The 22,331-nt window shown below is 38.1% G+C and overlaps 2 protein-coding genes across 2 annotated transcripts; one reads left to right on the top strand and one right to left on the bottom strand.

Annotated features, from left to right (window-relative positions):
- The first annotated feature begins 7,474 nt into the window (after positions 1-7,474).
- Positions 7,475-10,320, top strand: LOC145626400 (increased DNA methylation 1-like). The gene is made up of 2 exons (XM_081678828.1): positions 7,475-7,669; positions 8,163-10,320. The coding sequence occupies exon 2, from the start codon at positions 8,180-8,182 to the stop codon at positions 10,196-10,198; it is 2,019 nt and encodes a 672-aa protein (XP_081534954.1). The 5' UTR covers positions 7,475-7,669; positions 8,163-8,179; the 3' UTR covers positions 10,199-10,320.
- Positions 10,321-10,339: 19 nt separating this feature from the next.
- On the bottom strand, positions 10,340-13,987 carry LOC145626401 (GDSL esterase/lipase At1g09390-like). Its single transcript, XM_081678830.1, has 5 exons — positions 13,397-13,987; positions 11,476-11,661; positions 11,175-11,335; positions 10,811-11,081; positions 10,340-10,715 (listed from the first exon to the last, which is right to left on the bottom strand). The coding sequence occupies exons 1-5, from the start codon at positions 13,632-13,634 to the stop codon at positions 10,483-10,485; spliced, it is 1,089 nt and encodes a 362-aa protein (XP_081534956.1). The 5' UTR covers positions 13,635-13,987; the 3' UTR covers positions 10,340-10,482.
- Positions 13,988-22,331: the final 8,344 nt, after the last annotated feature.

Raw genomic sequence — 22,331 nt, 5'->3', positions numbered from 1 at the left:
CAGTTATCCCCATCCCCTTAAACAAACAAAAGAACATTTAAATCCCCTTCCTCTTTCCCTATCCTTCTCTTTTTATCCCTCCAAACAAATACCTTCCGAAACAAAGATTACTTCTTAAAATATCATCATCAACATCATCCAAACATAAACACTCCACCTATACTTCGAATAACGTCTCATACATTGCATCTATTCATATTTAATTATATATAGTATTCAAAAAATTAAAATAACATCTCATTAATTTGTTTTATACTAATAACAGCGTCTCATACATTAACACGAGTGTATTATCAAAACAAGTAGACATGGGCGTACAATACTTTGAAGATAGCGTGAAACAAAGATACACATAAATCGTAACAAATAGGTATGAAAGTCAAAAATATAATATCTGTTAAGAGTTAATTAATTTAGTCAAGGTGTGAATGTCCACACTCCAATTTCTTCATTGCATTTAATATAGTAGCCAACTCTAATTGCCACCCTCTAAGGTTATAGCCCACAATGTAATAGTGGTTCTTACTACTATAAATAGCCATGTAATTTCACTTGTATGATGCACAAAATATTACCAAGAGTAATACATAAAAGTAGTAATACTTCTCTTATTACCTTCTTCTCTTAATCCTCTAATTTCTATATATTTCATAACACGTTATCAGCACCATCTTCAATCAGGTATACTTATACCGATTATCCAATTTTTACAAAGATTCAATTTCCTTCACAAAATATATTTTGAGGAGTATGCTCTATAGTTGCCCATATGGGATCCTCTATACCAGAAACTCACAATATATTTCTCCACAAAATTACTCTACATAATTAGCCATGTTGATTAAAAATGAGGATATCAATACATACCTTATTTATGATACTTAGTTTGGTAACTCTCATGCATGGTTATAGAAAGTAATATATAATTACTTTTGCATGTAAAAATATTTGTTGTATGCATGTTAATAGAGTAAATTTCATGGTCACACAAATCATGTTCATACTTACTTACTTGTGCATAATTACTAAAATGAAAAAAAAATGATGCAGCCTTTATATTTATTTAATTTTTAGATTACACACTTTTATGTTTCTTTCAGTTTTCGAACCCTTGACCTCATGAATAGATTAGGGTTCTCGGACCACTACGGCTTGCATCCCAGTGTGATACTTATTTACGTTTGTAAATATTAATAGTTTGATTACGATTATTTTACCAGTCTACTAGAACATTGTATGATATTTTTACAGTTGTGTAAAGCTGAAACGGATAATTTACCCCCCTATTAAAGGCGGATTACACCCCCCTTATTTCACCATACAAACCTTATCCCCTCCTTAAACTTTACCCAAATTATCTCCTCTTCTTCTTCCTCCATTTACTCCGGCCACACACCATGTTCCCCGTCAACAACCGACAACCACCACACCCCTTTACCTTTGAAGAAGATTTAAGGAAATTAAAACTATATTTAGTTTTAATTATGGCCCTAGTAGTTTTATTAATGGCAATGATGATTTTCATCATTTTACATAAGTAACGCTCGGTTTTTCGACAAAGGGAATTCATGCATGTAATCTCCGTAGTACTTCAAGTTTTTTTTGTCTTCTAGGTAGAATATAAGTGCATTTTGTTATAATAAATGTTCCTTTTGTCTTATCATTAATGTATGTCATTAATATTATTATTATTATTATTGTTGTTGTTGTTGTCGGTGATATAGTAATAGTAGTAGTATTTATTGTTATTGTTATTATTATCATTGTTATTGTTATATTTGTTGTTGTCGTTGTTTAACTAAAGTAATTATCATGTTTAATTTTAGCTTAACTTTATGTAAATCATAATAATAACCCAAGGGGGAGAAGCAAATATGTTTTAAATGGATTATTATTATGATTATAATTTGATTACTTTAATTATCACTTGCTTAATTGGCTTAATAATAATTACCTATTTGATTGTAGTTAAAATGGGAGACTTGATGAAAAGACAATTTGACATATTAGACTTGTCCGGACATAATTATCTTGAATGGACAGTTGATGCCCAAATGAATTTGAAGGCTCAGGGATTGGAACATACAATCAAAGAAATTACCATCCCAGGAAACGAAAAAGATGCCCCTGCTCAAGTTAAAGTTCCAACTGATCAAGAGAAAGCAAAAGCTATAGTTCTCTTAAGGCATCATTTACATAACAGTTTGAAAACTGAGTATTGAATGGTGGAAAATCCCAGAGAACTATGGGATAGCCTGAAAGGAAGATATGACCACCATAAAAGGGTACTCCTTCCTTCAGCACAATTTGAGTGGACAAACCTGAGATTTCAGGACTTTAAATCTGTCAGTGATTATAATTCATCACTATATAAAATCGCATCAATATTGAGATATTGTGATCAACCAGTCACTGAAGTGCAAATGATAGAGAAAACACTCTCTACATTCCATGCTAACAACATTGTATTGCAACAGCAATACCGTGAAAGAGGCTTTGCAAAATATTCTGAGCTTATTTCTACATTATTGGTTGCTGAAAAGAATAATGATCTTCTGTTGAAGAATCACAACCTAAGACCAACTGGGTCTCAAGCATTCAATGAAACAAATGTTGTAGAAAGCTCAAATCCACCCGAGACAAATGTTGCTCATAGAGGTGGACGTGGAAAATATAATAACCGTGGAAAAGGTCGTGGAAACTTCCGCGGACGTGGCCGTGGACGTGGTTATGGCCGTGGTAGAGGCCAATTTCCCCCTAGAAACAACACTCAAAGGGGGCATCAACAAGGAAACAAAAATCAAGCCACCACAAAAGGAAAAGACACATGTTATAGATGTGGCATGACTGGACATTGGGGACGTACTTGTCGTACGGCCAAACATCTGGTAGAACTATACCAGGCTTCCATTAAAGGGAAAGAAAAACATGCCGAAGCAAATTATGTTAATGAAGAAAATGTCCCTGGAATTAGCCTTGATGTGTCTGATTTCCACATAGACAATGGTGAAGTTGGGGTGAATTTATCTTTGGAGAGAATAATCATGTTTAGATAATTCATCAATTACTATGATATGTATTATGTTTTCATTATGTACTTTTCTTGTATGTTTTTTTTTCATGTTCAAGTTATGTACTCTTAATTTTTCATCATTAATAAAGTAAGTCCAGTTTAATTATCTTAAACTAATCTTATACTTATTATTTTATGAAGATATGGATCTGCCCGAAGTTGGTTCCAAATTTCAATGCCTTTTGGACAGTGGAACAACACACACTATTCTGAAGGATAGAAAATATTTTTTAAAGTTAAAATTATTTCAAGCAAATGTTAATACCATTTCTGGGTCAGCCAAGCTAATAGAAGGTTCTGGAAAAGCTTGCATAATACTCCCAAATGGAACAAAATTAATCATTAATGACGCTTTATATTCGAGTAAATCTCGAAGAAATCTTATAAGTTTTAAAGATGTGCGTCAAAATGGTTTTCATTTAGAAACAATGATAGTGGATCAAAAGGAATATTTATGCCTCACGGCAGAAAAACATGGCAAGAAACATGTGTATGAGAAATTGCCAGCATATTCTTCAGGGTTATATCATATAGATATACGACCAGTTGAAATAAATTCGATATCTAATCAGAAGTTAGATAATAAGATTCTGCTAAATTTATGGCATGATCGTTTGGGTCATCCTGGTACAGGAATGATGCACAAGATTATAGCAAATTCAGTAGGACATTCAATTAGGAATGTTAAAATCCCTCGATCAGATGAATTAACATGCTCTGCATGTTCACTTGGCAAATTAATAATAAGGCCATCTATGAACAAAATTGCTACCGAATCTCCAACATTTTTAGAGAGGATTCAAGGAGACATTTGTGGACCAATTAATCCTGCATGTGGACCATTCCGATATTTTATGGTATTAATTGATGCCTCAACTCGATGGCCACATGTAAGTCTCTTATCCAGTAGAAATGTTGCTTTTGCAAAACTCCTTGCTCAAATTATTAAACTAAGAGCACAATTTCCAGACCATACAATAAAAAGAATAAGGCTTGACAATGCTGGGGAATTTACATCCCAAACATTTAATGATTATTGTATGTCGATTGGAATTGTTATAGAACATCCAATAGCTCATGTTCATACACAAAATGGACTCGCTGAGTCATTAATTAAGAGACTACAATTGATTGCAAGGCCATTATTGATGAGATCAAAATTGCCTTCATCTGCTTGGGGTCATGCCATAATACATGCGGCAACTCTAATTAGATTGAGACCAACTGCTTATCATAAGTTCTCACCACTACAATCAGTTTTTGGTCGAGAACCTAATGTCTCACATCTAAAAATTTTTGGCTGTGCGGTGTATGTTCCTATTGCTCCACCCCAACGAACAAAGATGGGTCCACAAAGAAGGCTGGGAATTTATGTTGGGTTTGAATCACCCTCCATAATTAAATATCTTGAACCAATGACCGGTGATTTATTTACGGCCAGATTTGCCGACTGTCATTTCAATGAGACAGTATTCCCAGCCTTAGGGGGAGAGAAAGTGGACCCACGAAAGAAAGAAATAGAAATCATTTGGAATGCAACACAATTGCCAATGTTTGATCCACGAACAAATATGTGTGAACAAGAAGTTCAGAAAATTATTCATTTACAAAGCATTGCAAATCAGCTGCCTGATGCATTTATAGATGCAAAGAAAGTGACAAAATCACATATACCAGCTGAAAATGCCCCTGCACGAATTAAAATTCCATCTGGTGATAAGATCATTGAAAATGAATCTCTAGCACGCCGAAAGCGTGGAAGACCACTTGGTTCAAAAGACTCTAAACCAAGAAAATTAAAAAGACCTGATGAGATCAACAACATTCCCCTTACGGAAGGTCAAGAAAGACAAAGTACAGATGAGAACAGAGAAAAAGATGATAATCCGAAAGGGGATGAACAAGATGACCACGACATTGATAACAATGAAACTTCAATAAACTTTGTTTCTACCAGGAATTATTGGAATAGAAATGATGTTATCGTAAATGAAATATTTGCATATTCCATTGCAATTGAAATGGCATCTGACGAAAATGATAGTGAATCAAGAACAGTGGAAGAATGTCGTTGCAGGCATGATTGGCCAAAATGGAAAGAGGCAATGCAGACAGAGTTAAAGTCACTCGAAAAACGAGAAGTGTTTGGAAAAATAACCCTTACACCAGAAGGTGTAAAGCCGGTTGGATATAAGTGGGTATTTGTGAGAAAACGAAATGAGAAAAATGAAATTGTTAGATACAAGGCAAGACTTGTAGCCCAAGGTTTTTCTCAAATTCCAGGGATTGATTATGAGGAGACATAGTCTCCCATAGTTGATGCAACTACGTTAAGATTTCTGGTAAGCTTGACAGTCTCAGAAGGACTAAAGATGCGATTGATGGATGTAGTGACCGCATATTTATATGGGTCACTCGATACAGATATTTATATGAAAGTCCCAGATGGACTAAAATTACCAGAAAACCACAAGCCTAGACATTTACTTTCCATAAAATTAAAAAGGTCACTTTATGGATTGAAACAGTCTGGGAAGATGTGGTATAATCGTCTTAGTGAATACCTTATGAAAGAAGGGTTCAAGAATAATCAAATCAGTCCTTGTGTTTTCATTAAGAGATCACAATCCGGGTTTGCAATTGTTGCAGTTTATGTTGATGACTTGAATATCATTGGAACCCCAAATGAACTTGAAAGAACTGCAAAATACTTGATGAAAGAATTTGAGATGAAAGACCTTGGACAAACTAAATTTTGTCTTGGATTGCAAATTGAGCACTTAAACAATGGTATTTTTGTCCATCAGTCTAACTACACCGAAAGAGTGTTAAAACGTTTTTCATGGACAAAGCGACCCCAACAAACACCCCGATGATTGTTCGGTCTTTGACTATGAAATATGATCCATTTAGACCTCGAGAGGAAAACGAGGATGTCCTTGGTCCTGAAGTACCATATCTAAGTGCAATTGGGGCTCTAATGTATCTAGCTAACAATACTAGACTAGACATAGCTTTTTCTGTGAATTTGTTAGCCAGGTTTAGCAACGCACCAACGAAGAGACACTGGAAAGGAGTAAGACACTTACTACGATATCTACGAGGAACAAAAGATCTTGGTTTGTTTTATCAATCAAGGCAAGATGCCACCCTCATCGGATATGCAGATGCTGGATATCTATCAGACCCACAAAACGCCAAGTCACAAACTGGATATCTGTTCACCTATGGTGGAACTGCAATTTCTTGGAAATCAACAAAGCAAACCTTAACTGCGACATCATCAAATCATGCTGAGTTGATTGCCCTTTATGAAGCAGGACGTGAGTGTGTATGGCTAAGGTCAATGATTGGCAATATCCAAGAAGAATGTGGGATGAAAGAAGTAACTGAAAGTCCAACCATCATTTACGAAGACAATACTGCATGTATCGCACAAGTAACTGAAGGATATATTAAAGGTGATAGGACTAAACATATATCCCCAAAACTGTTCTTTACACGCGATTTGCAGAAGGAAGGGAAGATAAATGTCCAACAGATCCAATCATCTGATAATCTTGCAGACTTATTTACAAAGTCCCTACCTTCGAAGAGTGTTGAGCGGTTGGTCCACAAGATTGGGATGCGTCGTCTTCATAAACTATGTTAAAATCAGGGGGAGCATTATATGCACTGCACTCTTTTTCCCTTCGATCAGGTTTTTATCCCAATGGGTTTTTCCTGACAAGGTTTTTAATGAGGCAGTACACTAAAGCATATAGTTATATATTGTTGTACTCTTTTCCCTTAGCTATGGCTTTTATCCTAAAGGGTTTTACCTAGCAAGGTTTTAACGAGGCAACATATACCCTATTCTGTATGGACATTCAAGGGGGAGTGTTAAGAGTTAATTAATTTAGTCAAGGTGTGAATGTCCACACTCCAATTTCTTCATTGCATTTAATGTAGTAGCCAACTCTAATTGCCACCCTCTAAGGTTATAGCCCACAATGTAATAGTGGTTCTTACTACTATAAATAGCCATGTAATTTCACTTGTATGATGCACAAAATATTACCAAGAGTAATACATAAAAGTAGTAATACTTCTCTTATTACCTTCTTCTCTTAATCCTCTAATTTCTATATATTTCATAACAATATCTACCTTATAGAGTTTATTCATTCAATTATCCTAGTCCATATTCTGTCCCCCCAAAAAAAAAAAAAAAAAAAAAAAAAAAGGTAAAATCCTAGTCCATATCAATTCAACAGCAGTGGATATTAACAAATATAAATACATCCATATCTTTTCTTTTTCGTGGGCCTTTATTAATTAATGACGTGGATATTTAATTAATTATAATTAACTGTCAACGCGTTTTTTCCAAAATAAAAATTTACCATAAACATAAATTGATCACCGACTTAAAGAATTTTTTTAACCGACATACGCACAATTTTATTTATTCATACTGTATAATACGGATCTTTACTTTGAAGAAGAGAGAGAAAATTGAAGGGTCCACTAAAATTCAATGGAGTTTTGAATAAAGGGGATTTTTTTGTTTAAGCAAGAAAAAAACCAATTCTTTTTTATTCGTCAAAGAATAAGGTAATAGTCAATTTATTACGTACTTCAATCAATTTTACTTTTTTTACTTTCAACTGTTCATGATTTTGTACATGTTCTTTGATTTTTTTAGCCTAAGTTTTGTTGTTATTCAACATTATTGATTGTTAAATTACTTTATTGAGGTTGAATTGTGGGGAAATTTGTTGAAATTTAACTTGTTTAGAAAGATTTGTTCTTTGGTGTCAGTTTGTCGTTTAAAGGTCTAAACTTTAGGCTTTTTTGTCGAGGTTTAATTTTTAGGGTTTTACGTTGTGGTGTCTAAATCTATACTAATATATTAAAAGACGTTCATAACAATTTCTAATTGTCTCCTATTTCAAATTTATTATTGTAACACAAGGTTACATGTGTTGTGGCTTTGTTTAGATTGGGTCGTTATTAAATTGTTAATTTTTGTCATCATTCTGAACTTTTTTTTTAGTAGTTGTAACTTGTAAATTATGAAGTATAACTTATATTTGTATTCGAACAGGTACATTATTAGTTGATATGGGAGAAGACAGACTTTATGTACTAGCCTTACCATCTTATGAACATGTCGAAAATCGAAAATCTACTAGAAATACAGAGTTGAAGAGCAATTTAAGCGTGTCACATGAAGAAAAAGTTGCAAGAGAACCTTCAAATGATCATATTGATGATACATGTTCAGGAGTTTCAGACTTAATTGGTGTACATGATGAAATTGCATCAAATAGTATGGAAAATAATAACAGAAGTAATACTAATGATTTAAGTGGTGATAATAAAGTTAATTCTGGTGAAATAACTTCAGAAAGTTCAGCAAATTCATGCACTGAAGGTGGAGGTTGTACTTCAGAGATTACTAGAAACATTTATGAACATGCTAGCATTACAGGGGGTTTAAAGATTAGGTTTAAGATTAAGAAGAATTCGGAGGAATGTAGGAGTAATACGTCGGCCTCTGAGGCTCGAGTTTTCCTGAATGGGACTCATGATGGTATATCTTGGACTAATCTGAGCCTAGCTGATAAACATGATGTTGATGAGCTAAGGGGTATTGAACGAGGTGCATTGCCTGCAGAACGTGTAGGGAAGGGTGCGAATCAGGATACTACCTCATGCATTACAGGATCAAAGAGGAAAAGGGTGGCATTGCCTATAGAACGTGTAGGGAAGAGAGCGAATCAAGATACTACCTCACGCGTTACAGGATCAAAGAGCAAAAGGGAGGGTGGTGGTGGAAAGAGGAATGACAGTTTGCATAAAGTGCTATTCATGCCATATGGACTTGCAGATGGCGCTTATTTGTCTTACCGTGTTAAAGGACTGATAATGCTTGAGGGATACAAACAGGGTAATGGTATTTTCTGCAGTCATTGCAGCAGTGTGATTAGCCCTTCTCAGTTTGAAGCTCATGCAGGGATGGCTATTCGAAAAAAGCCCTACCAACATATCTATGATGTCAATGGGATTACACTCCATGACTTGGCAGTTTCTCTAGCTGAGGGACAAGATCAAACCAATTGGAAGAACAATGATGACAGCAGACTGATACGAGCTGATAATTCTGAAGTTGATTATGTTGATCCTTTGAGTAAGCCTAAGAAGCCACCTGTCATCAAACTGCAACGGCGAACTGTTAAGAAATCTGAAATGGATTATAGCAGTAACTGTTCTCTATGCTCGAAACATGATTATAGTGTCAACACATTTGATGACAGAACTGTTATAATCTGTGACCAATGTGAAAAGGAATATCATGTTGGTTGCTTGAGAGGGAATGGGCGTTGTGATCTGAAAGAAATTCCGAAGGATAAGTGGTTCTGCTGTCATGACTGTGACAGAATTTCTGTTGCTCTGAGGGAATGTGTTGTCAGAGGCTCACAAGTGATTCCATTTTCCGAAACAAGCAAAATTAATAGGGATGTTGTGAAGAAGCAATCTCATGAGGATGCTGATAATGAAGTACGATGGCGTTTAGTGGGTGGGAAATCTTGCCCTCCTGAACATCAGCCTTTGCTGTCTAAGGCGGTTTATCTAATTCGAGATTGTTTTAGTCCTATAACTACACCAAATGGACGTGATCTTATTACTTTGATGGTCCATGGCAGAAATATTTCTGGCCAGGATTTCGGAGGAATGTACTGTGTGTTTTTAACTGTTAAATCAACTGTGATTTCAGTTGGCCTTCTTAGAATACTGGGTAATGAAATAGCTGAGCTTCCGATTGTGGCAACAAGAAAGAAGTGTCAAGGAAAAGGGTACTTTCTAGCTTTATACTCGCGTATAGAGGAGTTGCTATCTTCTTTGAAGGTGAAGAAATTAGTGCTTCCAGCAGCAGATCATGCTAAACATATGTGGATAAACAGATTAGGTTTCAGTGATATGAGTGAAGAAAACTTGGCTACGTACACGAAAATGTACCAGTTGACACAATTTAATGGAACAATTATGCTGGAGAAACAACTGGAGCAGCAGATAGATAGTTTGGAACCTTTTTCTGATGCCATGAGTCATTACAAGTTACAGCTAGAACATATATAACCATCCATGACCGACAGTTCGAAGTAGGTAGCTACTTAGTTAAATTGTTAATTTGTTCAGAGATGACTGATGTATATATGTAACACAAAAATTGTTTGTGTTTTTGGTTTGTTCTTCACTTATTTTTTAATTTTTTGAGGTCTTATTTGCTCATTCCAATTTCAAAACGAGTCTTTCATTAAGATACATTTCATATTGCTTCTTAAAACATAATATAAAGTTCAAAAATTCTTTTTTTATGAACTTACCCAGCAAAACATGTGCTAATTCCATGATAATTTTACTCATTTCTGACAAAAGAAATCAAATGGCACCTTAGGAGTTGAATACTCCATAGAAAGTAATCTTTTGGCTATGATCGCGTTAGCTGATTCTGTATAATGTATTCCATCCCAACTTACGAACTGAGATCCATTGCTACAAGCTTGAGAACCATAATTGCCACAAGTCATCTGTATGTTATAATTATATGGAGGCCCCCCAGCTCCGCAACAAGCCATTAAAGGATTTTTGAATCCTGCATAATCATACGTTAATAACTTGTTTAGTACAACAGTTACATCAGCATCAAATCATATACCCACCACTACCCTAGCTTCTTGCATAACTTACCGTATTTCATGCCCTGGCTTATTAAGTCGTATTTGATGGAGTATATGTCAACATGGACAATCGTAGCACCTACTAACTCAGATGTCATCTGTTGGCACAAATGAAAGAGTGCTGCATTAAACAGTTTTGCAGCAGAGTTGTAACTTGAGATGCATCCGGAGGCATCAAGATCACCCGCCTTGTGTTGAACTAACCAGAGCTTTTGAGGTAAACAACCTAGCGGCCCAGTGTTCTGAATCCAAAATCTTCTTCCCCCTTGATCATACAATCCCTATACATGCATTTAAACAGCAGAGGACTAAGAAAAGAGTGAGAAAATTTAGGAAGACTAAATCATCCTAGATTTGATGTAAATGAGATTCACCTTCACAGCTTTCTTGATTTCGTCAATAACCACAGGAATTCTTTTAACAACTTTTGCATATGTAAGATTTTTGGAAAATAAGTCAGCAAGATCATTTTGTCCAATATCTATCATGTAGAGTGCATTTCGGAATCCTTCTTCATCAACGTATCCTTTCACCCCTGTTATATGTCATTACATGAAAACGTTATGCTACTTACGCGTTATTGCTTACATAACAGAAAGTGACATTATTGTTTCATTGCATAATACGGTGTTGTCAATAGTACGCTGTATAAATTAGACAGCTGCAGTTAACTACCTGAAGCAGCAAGTTCAAGGGATCGGCTTTTGAAGTGAAGAAATTGCATAACCTGAACGTTCAAGGCAAATGGCTTAAACTCCGGGAGTGTTTTGGACCCTACCACTGCAAAATTTGCCCCATTTTGGAAACTCGACCCCATTGGATCCAGGTATGGCCTCAAAAATTTGGTATTCAAACTTTGGCCTGCATTAATCAGCATATGGTTAAGAATTAACTAACACTGATCGATACTTTTTTTAATGAGATGTATGAACCGACATACATTGCATAGCAGATCTCAGGGACAAACAATTGATTATTTCTTTGTGGCAGTAGATCCACCTTCAGCAAAAATATCAGAGTAACAACAGATTAAAAACATGGGAGGCTGCTATCATGTCTTGTCCTTCGTCATTTGCACCCAAAAATAAATTTGTCATAAACCAAAACTCCTAATTATGATATTATGGAATCTACCAAGCTATGTCCTTAATTTCAGAAATAATGAAACGAATGTGTTTAGTTACATTCCAAGTAAAAAGTTCAAGAAACCTTATTCAAAGTTTTTTCAAAATTGGTCTAATACAGGTCATTGTTTATTTGTTTCCAAGATCACAAGTCTCTAAATGCAACAATTGCTCTTATAAATGGACAAAATACAAGCTACCCTTATTTTATTTTAGTGTGACATGCACATAACGAGTTAATGACATAATATTACCTACATTATTCAGATCTTTGGTACAGAACTTTGAGGGCCAGAAAAGTAATGACTTTGGATCTACCATGTTCAAACCCACAAATAACAGGTTAAAGCACTATAACTATAACATGAGATGTCCAAGTTCAGATCTTAGGTAACGGTCGGATTTTATAAAAGACAGGACTGGGTCCAGGGACATCAATTAATGGGAAAGGGCGCAACTTCTCTCATTCAAAATTTGAGCAAACTGCATTAATGCCAAATCTACCTAGATCAAATGAATGCCAAAATTTTTACTCCTTGAATGGGCATAGGATGGAGCACTAAGACACGGAGTAGTTTGAAATCTACGCCTATACATTCGGAATCATTTATACTCTCTGTAATTTTACGGGTTACTTTTTATGCTCTAATGTCAGGGGTCAATTAGGAGTTTCTCGTTCTAAAAAACTATGAACGAGTAAACAAATATTTTCCCAGTTTTTTTTTTAGTTGACACGTTTTTTTAGTCACGTTTGTCAATGCACAACTTCAATCATTCATATCTTTAATTACCAATAAGCAAAAATCGTAAAAAGTTGATATCGTGACGAATATGACTATATTTTTCATTACGTATAAAGCACAAAACACGGTCAAAGAGGATTGTGTGAATAGTGCTAATATAAAGTCAAAATGTGTCAACTAAAAAAAACGGAGGTAGAAGTATGTTATTACTAAGGCTACGGTTGTGACAATCTCGTAATTTTACTACAAGTATACATTGTTACAAATTAGGGGTAGTAAACTACGAGCCAAAGAACTAGCTTGTGAGGCAATTAAGGCGCACTTAACTAGCTAACTACGTACAAATATGTACAAACGTGAAGCGATTAGTCACTAAGATGATTTAAATAATGTGACTATGTGTCAAAAAATGGTTTAATCTCATCCTTAAATATTAATTTCACTACTTTACCAATAACATAAAACATAAAGAGTACTATTATACAAGTATTATTTAGGGGGACAAAAAAATTTTGGGGTTTACGTAACCACACCGAAAAAGTTTGTTAACACTTAAAAAACGGATCATACAAAAATAAACATTAATCCGTACCAAAATTTTATTTTTTGAGGCGTACTATCAAACTTTTCAAGTTATGACAACAAAGTTTAAATCATACGGAGTACATAATTTTGAAGGTAGATTATTTAAGGACGGAAAGAGTAAATAACGGGCAAAGGCCAACTTACAAAGAAAATCGAGGATGAGGCGGCCGTCGGAGAGGCGGCCAGTGGATCGACCAAAATAGGTGCGGCCATAAGGAGAACTGACCGAATAGCCGAGGCCGGAAACAAGTCCACCCGTGTCGGAGTTAGAATCTCCAAAGCTAAAGATCACCGGAGGTCTTAAACACCCACCAATTGCATTACCAAAATGACACCCCATTACTATAAATGCTACCATTAATGACAGTAAAACATACTTCATCTTTACTAAAAATAGTAAGTACCCTTTATAATTTAAAAGGTTGTTTGATTTCCTAAATTTAAAGAGGGAAAAGTTGAAGAGATACTCTGGCTTTTATAGGAGTGATAAAATGATGGGGTTATGCGCTTATAACATAGCTTGTAATGTCGTTAATGGTGATAAAATGGTACTCGTAGTAATTTGTTGATTGTGAGTGGGTCCTACAGAAACGTCGGCAATTTTAGGAAATTGGGAAAATGTTACTGAAACTTGGAAAGGGATATTGCAGAGGAAAGAGAAGATTAAATTATGAAAATGGATAGAGAGAGAAACTAGGAAGGAAGGATGATTTACTAATGAACTGGATTACAGAGGTACCTGACTACCTGTTGCTGTTGTACTATAGGACTTGTTTAACAATTTTGGCTGCTTGGACTGCTCCCATAAATAAAAATACTTCATCTGTTTTTTCAATTATTGAAGCAATTAAAATATACTTTCTCCGTTTCTTTTCTGCTAATGCACAATTTCAACCATTCATATCTTTAATTACCGATAAGCAAAAATTATGAAAAGTTGATATTTTGAAAATACATATTGTATCCAATTTAACAAAAGTCCACATGACTATATTTTTCATTATGTAGGTCAAAGCGGAGAGTCTGAATAGTGCTAAAGTTAAAACGTGTCAATAAAAAAAAACGGAGGTAGGGCCTGTTCCGATTGACTGAACTGAGCTGAACTGAACTGAACTGAACTGAGCTGAGCTGAACTGAACTGAACTGAACTGAGCTGAACTGAACTAAACTGAACTGAACTGAACTGAACTTATTAATTAGTGATTTTTAACTACGGATTAGTGATCTTTAATTATTTATTGATTATTTATTACTATACATATGTGTATATAATAATAATAATAATAATAATAATAATAATAATAATAATAATAATAATAATTAATATTATTATTATTATTATTATTATTATTATTATTATTATTATATCAGAAAAAACCTACAAAGTCAATCAATTTACAAGAAATTAGTGGGGAGCCGAGATACAATCTGGGCCCCCACCCCTCTAGCTATAGCGAACCCGATCCTGCTGAAGATGTGAGCTGCCGCACGAGCACCAATATCCTGAATCTTAGCAAACGCCTGAACCCGCTTCAGCAACGCAATAACATCCTTATCTAATTCCCCCAACGAAGAAAAGGAGAAAGGAAGAAAACCGTAGCCAATAGCCCTGCAACGCGCCCCATACTTGTCCCGCTTCCGCTGAGCCGCCGTAGACACAACACGACCAGGAACGAAGTCAGACAACCCCGATTGTGTCAAAGGTGAAGATCCCGTCAAGTCAACACATACATCAAGGCCTCTATCCCAGGAATAAAGCAACATATCTGCTGGTCGAAGAGCCCCGTCGTTCCCTCCAGTTAACCCAACGTTAACCTCTTTTCGAGCAGAAATCCCAGACCGAAAACAAATATCAACAAGGGTATCACGAACAACGTTGTGCCGATGTTTAATACCCACCATCCCAGCACAAGACACTGCATGATCCCCATAAATATCCCCATCAAAAACCCTTGAGCAAGCAGAACACGGTGCTGAAATGGAGAACAAAGGAACACCCAACCTGTAACAAAGAACACTACGGTAAGTCTTACCATTCATAGTCTGACCCAAACCCGATATCGGAACCGCCCGCAACCAGGCCGAAGAGTGATCCCCCTGTTGGGACTTCCATAAGGCAACCTGACGCGCAGATAAGGAGAAAGTGGAATCTGCAGATGCAGTGACCTTCGTGAAATATATATCTGCCAATTTTTTCATGAGTCTGGGGGCAGCGATCTCACTAGGGTTACTCATAAGGTCAGTCTCCACAGTCCTGTTAAAAAGACTAAGAGCACCATCGAATGCCGGTCCCGGACCAACAATACCAGAATTGCTAAGAAGCGAAGCCTGAAGACCAGAAGACTGTAGACGCGACGCAAGGAAAGCATAATGCCGAACATCACCCGCCGAATAGACACCCAAACCACCATAAGAAAAAGGTAAGGTGGCAAGTCGCCATTGTCAATCACCAAAACCAGGCCCCGAAGCAGTTACAATGCGCTCCAAAGAAACTCGAAGGGCCACATCAAAAGAAACCTGTGCCGTTTCAAAAAGACGAGGAGGACAAGTGCGCAAAGCAAAGTACAATTTCGAAACCCCAATACACGCACGAAGAAGCAACAACTCGCATTGGGGATCATCGAGCATAGCAATAGCATCCATTAGCACAATGGTCTTCGACACTCTCTGCGTAACAAGCTCACCACAGAAAGAGGAATCAGCACTGACAGGACCACCCAGCAACTTAACGCCATGGACAGGACGACCAATATTTGGAGGAAAGACATCCACGAGACGACTACGAGGGTCCTCCGAGGGCCAGAAAACTTCCGTTTTCTCAACATTGACATGGAGTCCGAGACGAGGTCCCTCAGCCAAAATCAACTCCAAAACCTTTCCTACCACTAAGGTGTCACCAATAATAGTGCCGTCATCTAAATACCAAGCCTGCAAACATAAATCAAAAGAATCCCCGATTTGGCACACTAACGGATGAAGAACTAAAGCAAAAAGCAAAGGGCCTAGAGGATCACCCTGCTGCACCCCCTGACATGACCATAAGGTATGCTCCCCGTAAAACAACCTGGCTAGAGTAGAGTAACAGAATTCAACCCATCGCGAGAGAGCTGGACAACGGAGACGAACTTCACGTAACAAAGCCGAACGGTCTACCAAATTAAATGCATTCTGGAAATCCACCAGCAACATGGAAAGGCCAACTTCACTACCACGAGCCTTAACCAAACGATTAACAGCATGAAGAATTGCCTCACCACCCGCCGGCACCCCGACACCAAACTGAAGACCTCCTAGATAGCTACCCAAACGCGGACCAATCAAAGCAGCCCCAACCTTTGAAACCAGACGCCTCCAAACGGTACCCACCGCAATAGGCCGAATACCACCACAAGGCTTAACAAGAGGCGTAAGAGGAGCACTAGCAATATATTCTCCCAACGCAGCAGGACATTTCCCAGCGAGAAAAAGATTAACCACCTGCGTAATAGAGGCCACCAACTCATCTGAAGTAGCAACTGCAGCACCACTCAAACAATCCATAAGGTGTTGAGCACGCAAGCCGTCTCTACCGCATGACGTACCTCGCGGAAAACCCCTAATCTGATCCAAAACAACAGCAGGAGTAGCAATAAGGTGTTGATCAATGGGAACATCAGGTAAGATAGGAGCCGGAAAAGAAGGGTGCTTAGCTTGCAAATTTGCAAGAGTAGCATCATTGTAAGGGGCAAGACCAGAAGACGAAAGAACCCTAACAGCAGCTGTGTAATGTCCGTCAGAAATCTTTCTCTTACACTGCTTAATATTACGGTCAGACAAATCAACGTCCTCATCAGCATCCAATAAAGGCGGAGACACATCAGCCAACGTGTCACGCACAAGTTGCACAGAACCACCAGGCTCACACCAAGAACGAATAGCAGAGGTGATACTCTCTTCCTGCCGCTGGCGCCTGACCCCCGAAGAACACTCACGGCTACTCCTCGGAGAAAAGGTTTTAAGGACACAAAGAGGCAACACAAGCAATTGAACCCAACAAGAGATGTCACCAGGCTGACAAATCACCTTATCAAGGGCCCCTTTGAGAACCCGAGAAAAAACCCAATCGACACTTAGGAGGAATAGATTTCACCGAACGAAACCGCTTAGATAGCAGACTATTAAGAAGAGCAACATCAAAAGCAAATTGAGGCTCACGAGGCACACCTGGAACAAGATCAGATACCACCGAAGGACCCTGCGGTTTTGTAAAACCATAAAGAACAAAACTCACAACACCATCCCCGGAATCAGGAGGGGCCACAAAATCATTAGGACCAGGACCATGCCGACACTTCGTACGAAGAGTATGCGTCTTGAAACACTCCCCACAAAGCCAAATGCCCATACGACGAAAGGTAGACTCCGCTTCCAAGAAAATAGCCAAATTAGAAGAAAGAGAGTGTCGGGTCAAATCCCGCGCACTTGCACACCAAAGACGATCACGGAGATGAGTAAGCAAAGAGGTCTTTGTGAGCCCATTACCCCGGCCATCACAACACCCATTAAGACCCACAAATGGGCAATGGAACTGAACAATAGGAGGCATAACACCCACGAGAAGATCGCCAAAACTGCACACCCAAATCACACCAACACTGCAACAAAAACAGTCTTGAATTCACACCAAAACAGCACCAAAATCACACCTAAACTGTACCAAAAACAGCAGCAAAAAAAACTCCAAAACTTCAATAAAAACAGCAGCAAATGCACACCAAAACAGCACCGAAAACAACCCCAATACTACACCAAACAGACCGCCTGAAAATTGCACCAACTGACCCAAAACAACACCAGAAACTGATAAGAAAACAACCCGAAAAATTGAAACAATAGCCGCCTGAAATACGCACCAAAAACCGCACCCAAAAAACACGCCAGAAAATACCAGAATTTGCACCAGAACAGACCTGAAACTGAAAACTGACCCGATACCTGCCTTAAAACCGCCTGAAAACAGCCCCAAAAACACCTGGAAAACACGCCTCAAAGTCGCCGGAAACTGGGAAAACGAGCAGCAAAACACCGGACTGAAATTCGCCTGAAAATTGCCTGGAAATTGCGCCTCAAAACTGCACCAAAATAGCCCAAAACCACCTGAATTTCGCCCCTAAAATAACAGAGGACCCACCGGAACCACCTGACGTGAACTCGCCTGACCTGAACGACCCTAATCGCCGGAAAATGCGCCGGAAAAGGACGTGGAAGCCTACCCTGCCCTACCCTAATCGCCCCTAAACGAGAGAACTATAATAAATGGGTGCTCTTTATTATGTGCAACAAATTTTTTTCTTTTATTATTATTATTTGTTGTTGTCGTCCCGTCGTCGTCGTCGTAATAAGAGCTTAAAAGAATGAAATTTGGCTTTATATCATTAGCAATATCATTAGACGTAAATTATGAGCTGAACTGAACTAAACTAAACTAAACTGAACTGAACTGAACTGAACTGAACTGAATTTCAACGGAAGAGAACAGACCCGTAGTATAATGTACGAGTAACACATTTCAAAGGATTAGTTTAAAAGTTGTAACGTGGAGTCGATGAAAATCATTTCACTTGACTATATTTTTCCTAGGTGAAAATCACAATTCTATAGAGTTTGTAACATGGAGTCGATGAATTATTGTTGCAAATACTTAGTATTAAATTATAGAGGTAAAAAAAATTGGAAATTCTAACATAACAAAATTTCTCTTACCATCTTAATAATAATAATAATAATAATAATAATAATAATAATAATAATAATAATAATAATAATAATAATAATAATAATAATAATAATAATAATAATACTATGAGTAATAATAATAATAATTAGTTAACTACTCATAGTCAATTAATATAGTGTACCGACATTTCTAACAATATTATGGAATTATAACAAACTTTGTACAATACTACATTACTCCGTATGAAGCAAGAGTGTTTAATTTCATGTGGGCAAATTTAGGAATTAAGACCCTTTTTAGACGGAAGAAATAATAATTTTGGCTTTTTTGCTGTAATCTAAAGTTCCAGCACTCCAGCCTTAATGTTTCTTCAGGATTATCTTAAGATGTACTCTGTAATTGCCCCCTACAGATACGGGTTTAATACGTTTGTTTGGGGTTAGTTTTTTTTTTTTTTTTTTTGGATAACCCCGACCACGGGAGAAATTAATTCAATAGATCAGACGCAGCAAGTTAAACAATACAAGGGGGGATGTCATCCATCCACACACGCTGACCACTTTCCCAAGGTTGGAAGTGCGCCAAAGTATGAGCTACTTTATTTCCCCCTCGCTCCACAAAACACCAACTAACAGTATCAAAAGAATGACTAAAATGCAAAATATCATCTAAGATCAAGTGGAGGCAACTAGAACCTTCCGTCTGACCACTCAAAGCCTTGATAATCTTCAAACAATCACTCTCAACTATCGGCTTACGAATCCCCATATCCCTTGCAAGCTTGAGACCAAGCATCACAGCTTTTGCTTCTGCCAGCTCTGGCTCCCATTTATCAGCAGATTGCTCTACAGTACACGCACACACAGTTCCCCTATCGTCCCTGACAACAGCTCCAAGACCCGTACCCAGCTCACCTACACTCCCAGCATCCACATTAATCTTAAATAGGCTCACGTTTGGACAGCTCCAAGATGAAGAGAAGCTCCCACTTGCGCTCCCAGCAGCCTTTTTGGACTTTTCATAGACTTCCCCAACCTCTGCACACACATTCTCAGGGAGTTGCGGGCACTCCAAATAGCCCAACAGGTGGTAATAACATCCGCCACCTCAATGTCATTTAGTTCCGAGAAGCAACTCTCCCGCCAATCAAGGATGCTGCCAGTGAAGGAGTCTGCAACAAAAGCATACTTGCTGCAATCCCAAATATCCCTTGCGTGTCTACAATTTCTCAAAGCGTGAAGGGCAGACTCGGGCTCACGATTACAGATGCTGCACACTGGGTCACAGTCTTTAATTCGATGACTAAGCCCCTTCCTAGTTGGAAGGGCATCGTTGCACGCACTCCACGCAAATATTTTAACACGAGGTAAAACTTTTAGTTGCCATATCTTCTTCCAACACTTCCGAGGACACGAAGACGCAACCTCCTCCTCCTTCCATCCATCATCGAACAAAGCATGATACGCTGACCTGACTGAATATTCTCCATTGTTTTCAAGATCCCAAAAAACCCCATCAGAAGGCAGCCTGTAACTCAACGGGATGCCCAATATTCTGTCACATTCAAACGGCAGAAAATATTGTTTAATCTTATCAATATCCCAGCAACCCAAACCTGGCACCAAAAGCTCAGCAACACGCATATCCACAGATGAATCATTCCTGGGAGAAATAATCTTACGGGACTGAGTATGGGGCACCCAAGGGTCACTCCATACTCGAATTGAATTTCCATCTCCCACTCTCCAGCACATACCACGTCTAACAACCCACCTGGTTTCAACCACCCCACGCCATGTGTAACTTGGGTTTACACCCAAGTTAGCTTCCATGAAAGAACAGTTCGGGTAATATCTACTTTTCAGAATTTGCTCCACCAACGAACCCGGATTCCTCATCAATCTCCAAGCTTGCTTACCCAAAAGGGCCCATTGTCTCAAAAGCCTAACCCACCTTCACTCTTAGGTCGACAAAGTTTCTTCCAAGCCACCCAATGAATCTTCTTCTCCCCCTTTTTCTGACCCCACCAGAAGTGCGCAACAAGGGACCTTAGCTCATCACAAAAAGACGATGGAAACTTAAAAACACTCATTGCGTAGGTAGAGAGAGATTGGGCCACCGCCTTTATCATAACCTCCCTACCCGCCTTAGAAAGTACCATCCCCTTCCACCCTTGAAGCTTTTTCCATAATTTCTCCTTCACACCTCTCGTAATAACCTTCTTGGATCTCCCCACCACCGTTGGAAGGCCCAGATAACGATCGTGAATGTCGACCACCCGTACCCCCAACATATTAGCCACTTCATCCTTCTTTAAACCCGGGACACCTTTACTAAAGGATATCGTCGTTTTCTCAAAATTGATTTTTTGCCCCGATGACATCTCATAAAGGTTGAGAATATCCCGGATCACCTCGACATTACTCTCCAAAGCCTTCGAGAAAATAATACAATCATCCGCAAACAACAAATGGCTAACAATTGGGGCAGTAGGAGCAATACGGATTCCATGAAGGCTACCACGAACCTCTGCATCACGAAGAAGCTGAGAAAAAACCTCCGCATACAAAATGAATAAATAGGGAGAAATAGGATCCCCCTGTCTAATGCCTCTACAAGGAGAAAATTCATCAGTCGGCCGCCCATTAATAAGCACAAAGAAAGACACAGACCTCACACAGTCCATAACACACCGACTCCAAGTGTCATCGAAACCAAATTTACCCAATACTGCTTCTAAAAAGTCCCACTCAATTCGATCGTAAGCTTTAGACATATCCAACTTCATCGCCATAAAGCCCCCTTATTTGGCAAATTCTTCATATAATGAAACATCTCGAAAGCCACAAGAATATTATAAGAGATAAGCCTCCCTGGGATAAAAGCACTTTGGTTGACGGAGATAATCTTATCTAAGAACATTTTGAGCCTATTAGCAAGCACCTTAGAGACAAGTTTATACACCACATTACATAAAGAAATAGGCCGAAAATCAACCATACTATCCACCTTCTCTTTTTTCGGGATCAAAGCAATAAAAGTACGATTCAAGTTATGGGGAATAGGCGCACCTCTCAAAATGGACAGCACACTATTAGTCACCGATGGACCAACAATATGCCAATATGATTGAAAGAACAAAGGGTACATACCATCCGGACCCGGGGCTTTAATGGGGTGCATTTGGCTCAACGCCAACTTGACTTCATCCGCATAATACTCGGCCTTCAGGATCAAATTCATATCTTCTGTCACTCTAGACTGAAAATTACACAAAGCCTGATCAATTAAAGGAGGATTTGAGGACGTGAACAATTGTCGAAAATACGAAGCAGCGACCTCTCCAATTTTATCATCACCCTT

Source organism: Chenopodium album, chromosome 4 (genome assembly GCF_948465745.1).
Source record: "Chenopodium album chromosome 4, dcCheAlbu1.1, whole genome shotgun sequence".
NCBI classification, from domain to species: Eukaryota; Viridiplantae; Streptophyta; class Magnoliopsida; order Caryophyllales; family Amaranthaceae; genus Chenopodium; species Chenopodium album.
Note: the sequence above shows the minus strand (reverse complement) of the source record. Positions and strands in the feature narration are given on the sequence as shown.

Bases quoted from the DNA above. Each gene is read 5' to 3' on its own strand.
- LOC145626400 (XM_081678828.1), top strand. From the start codon at position 8,180: ATGGGAGAAGACAGACTTTATGTACTAGCCTTACCATCTTATGAACAT.
- LOC145626401 (XM_081678830.1), bottom strand. From the start codon at position 13,634: ATGAAGTATGTTTTACTGTCATTAATGGTAGCATTTATAGTAATGGGG. The intron at 11,662-13,396 runs GTAAGTTGGCCT...TGATTAATGCAG, and splicing joins CCTCATCCTCGATTTTCTTT to GCCAAAGTTTGAATACCAAA. The intron at 10,716-10,810 runs GTAAGTTATGCA...ATGATTATGCAG, and splicing joins AAGCCAGGGCATGAAATACG to GATTCAAAAATCCTTTAATG.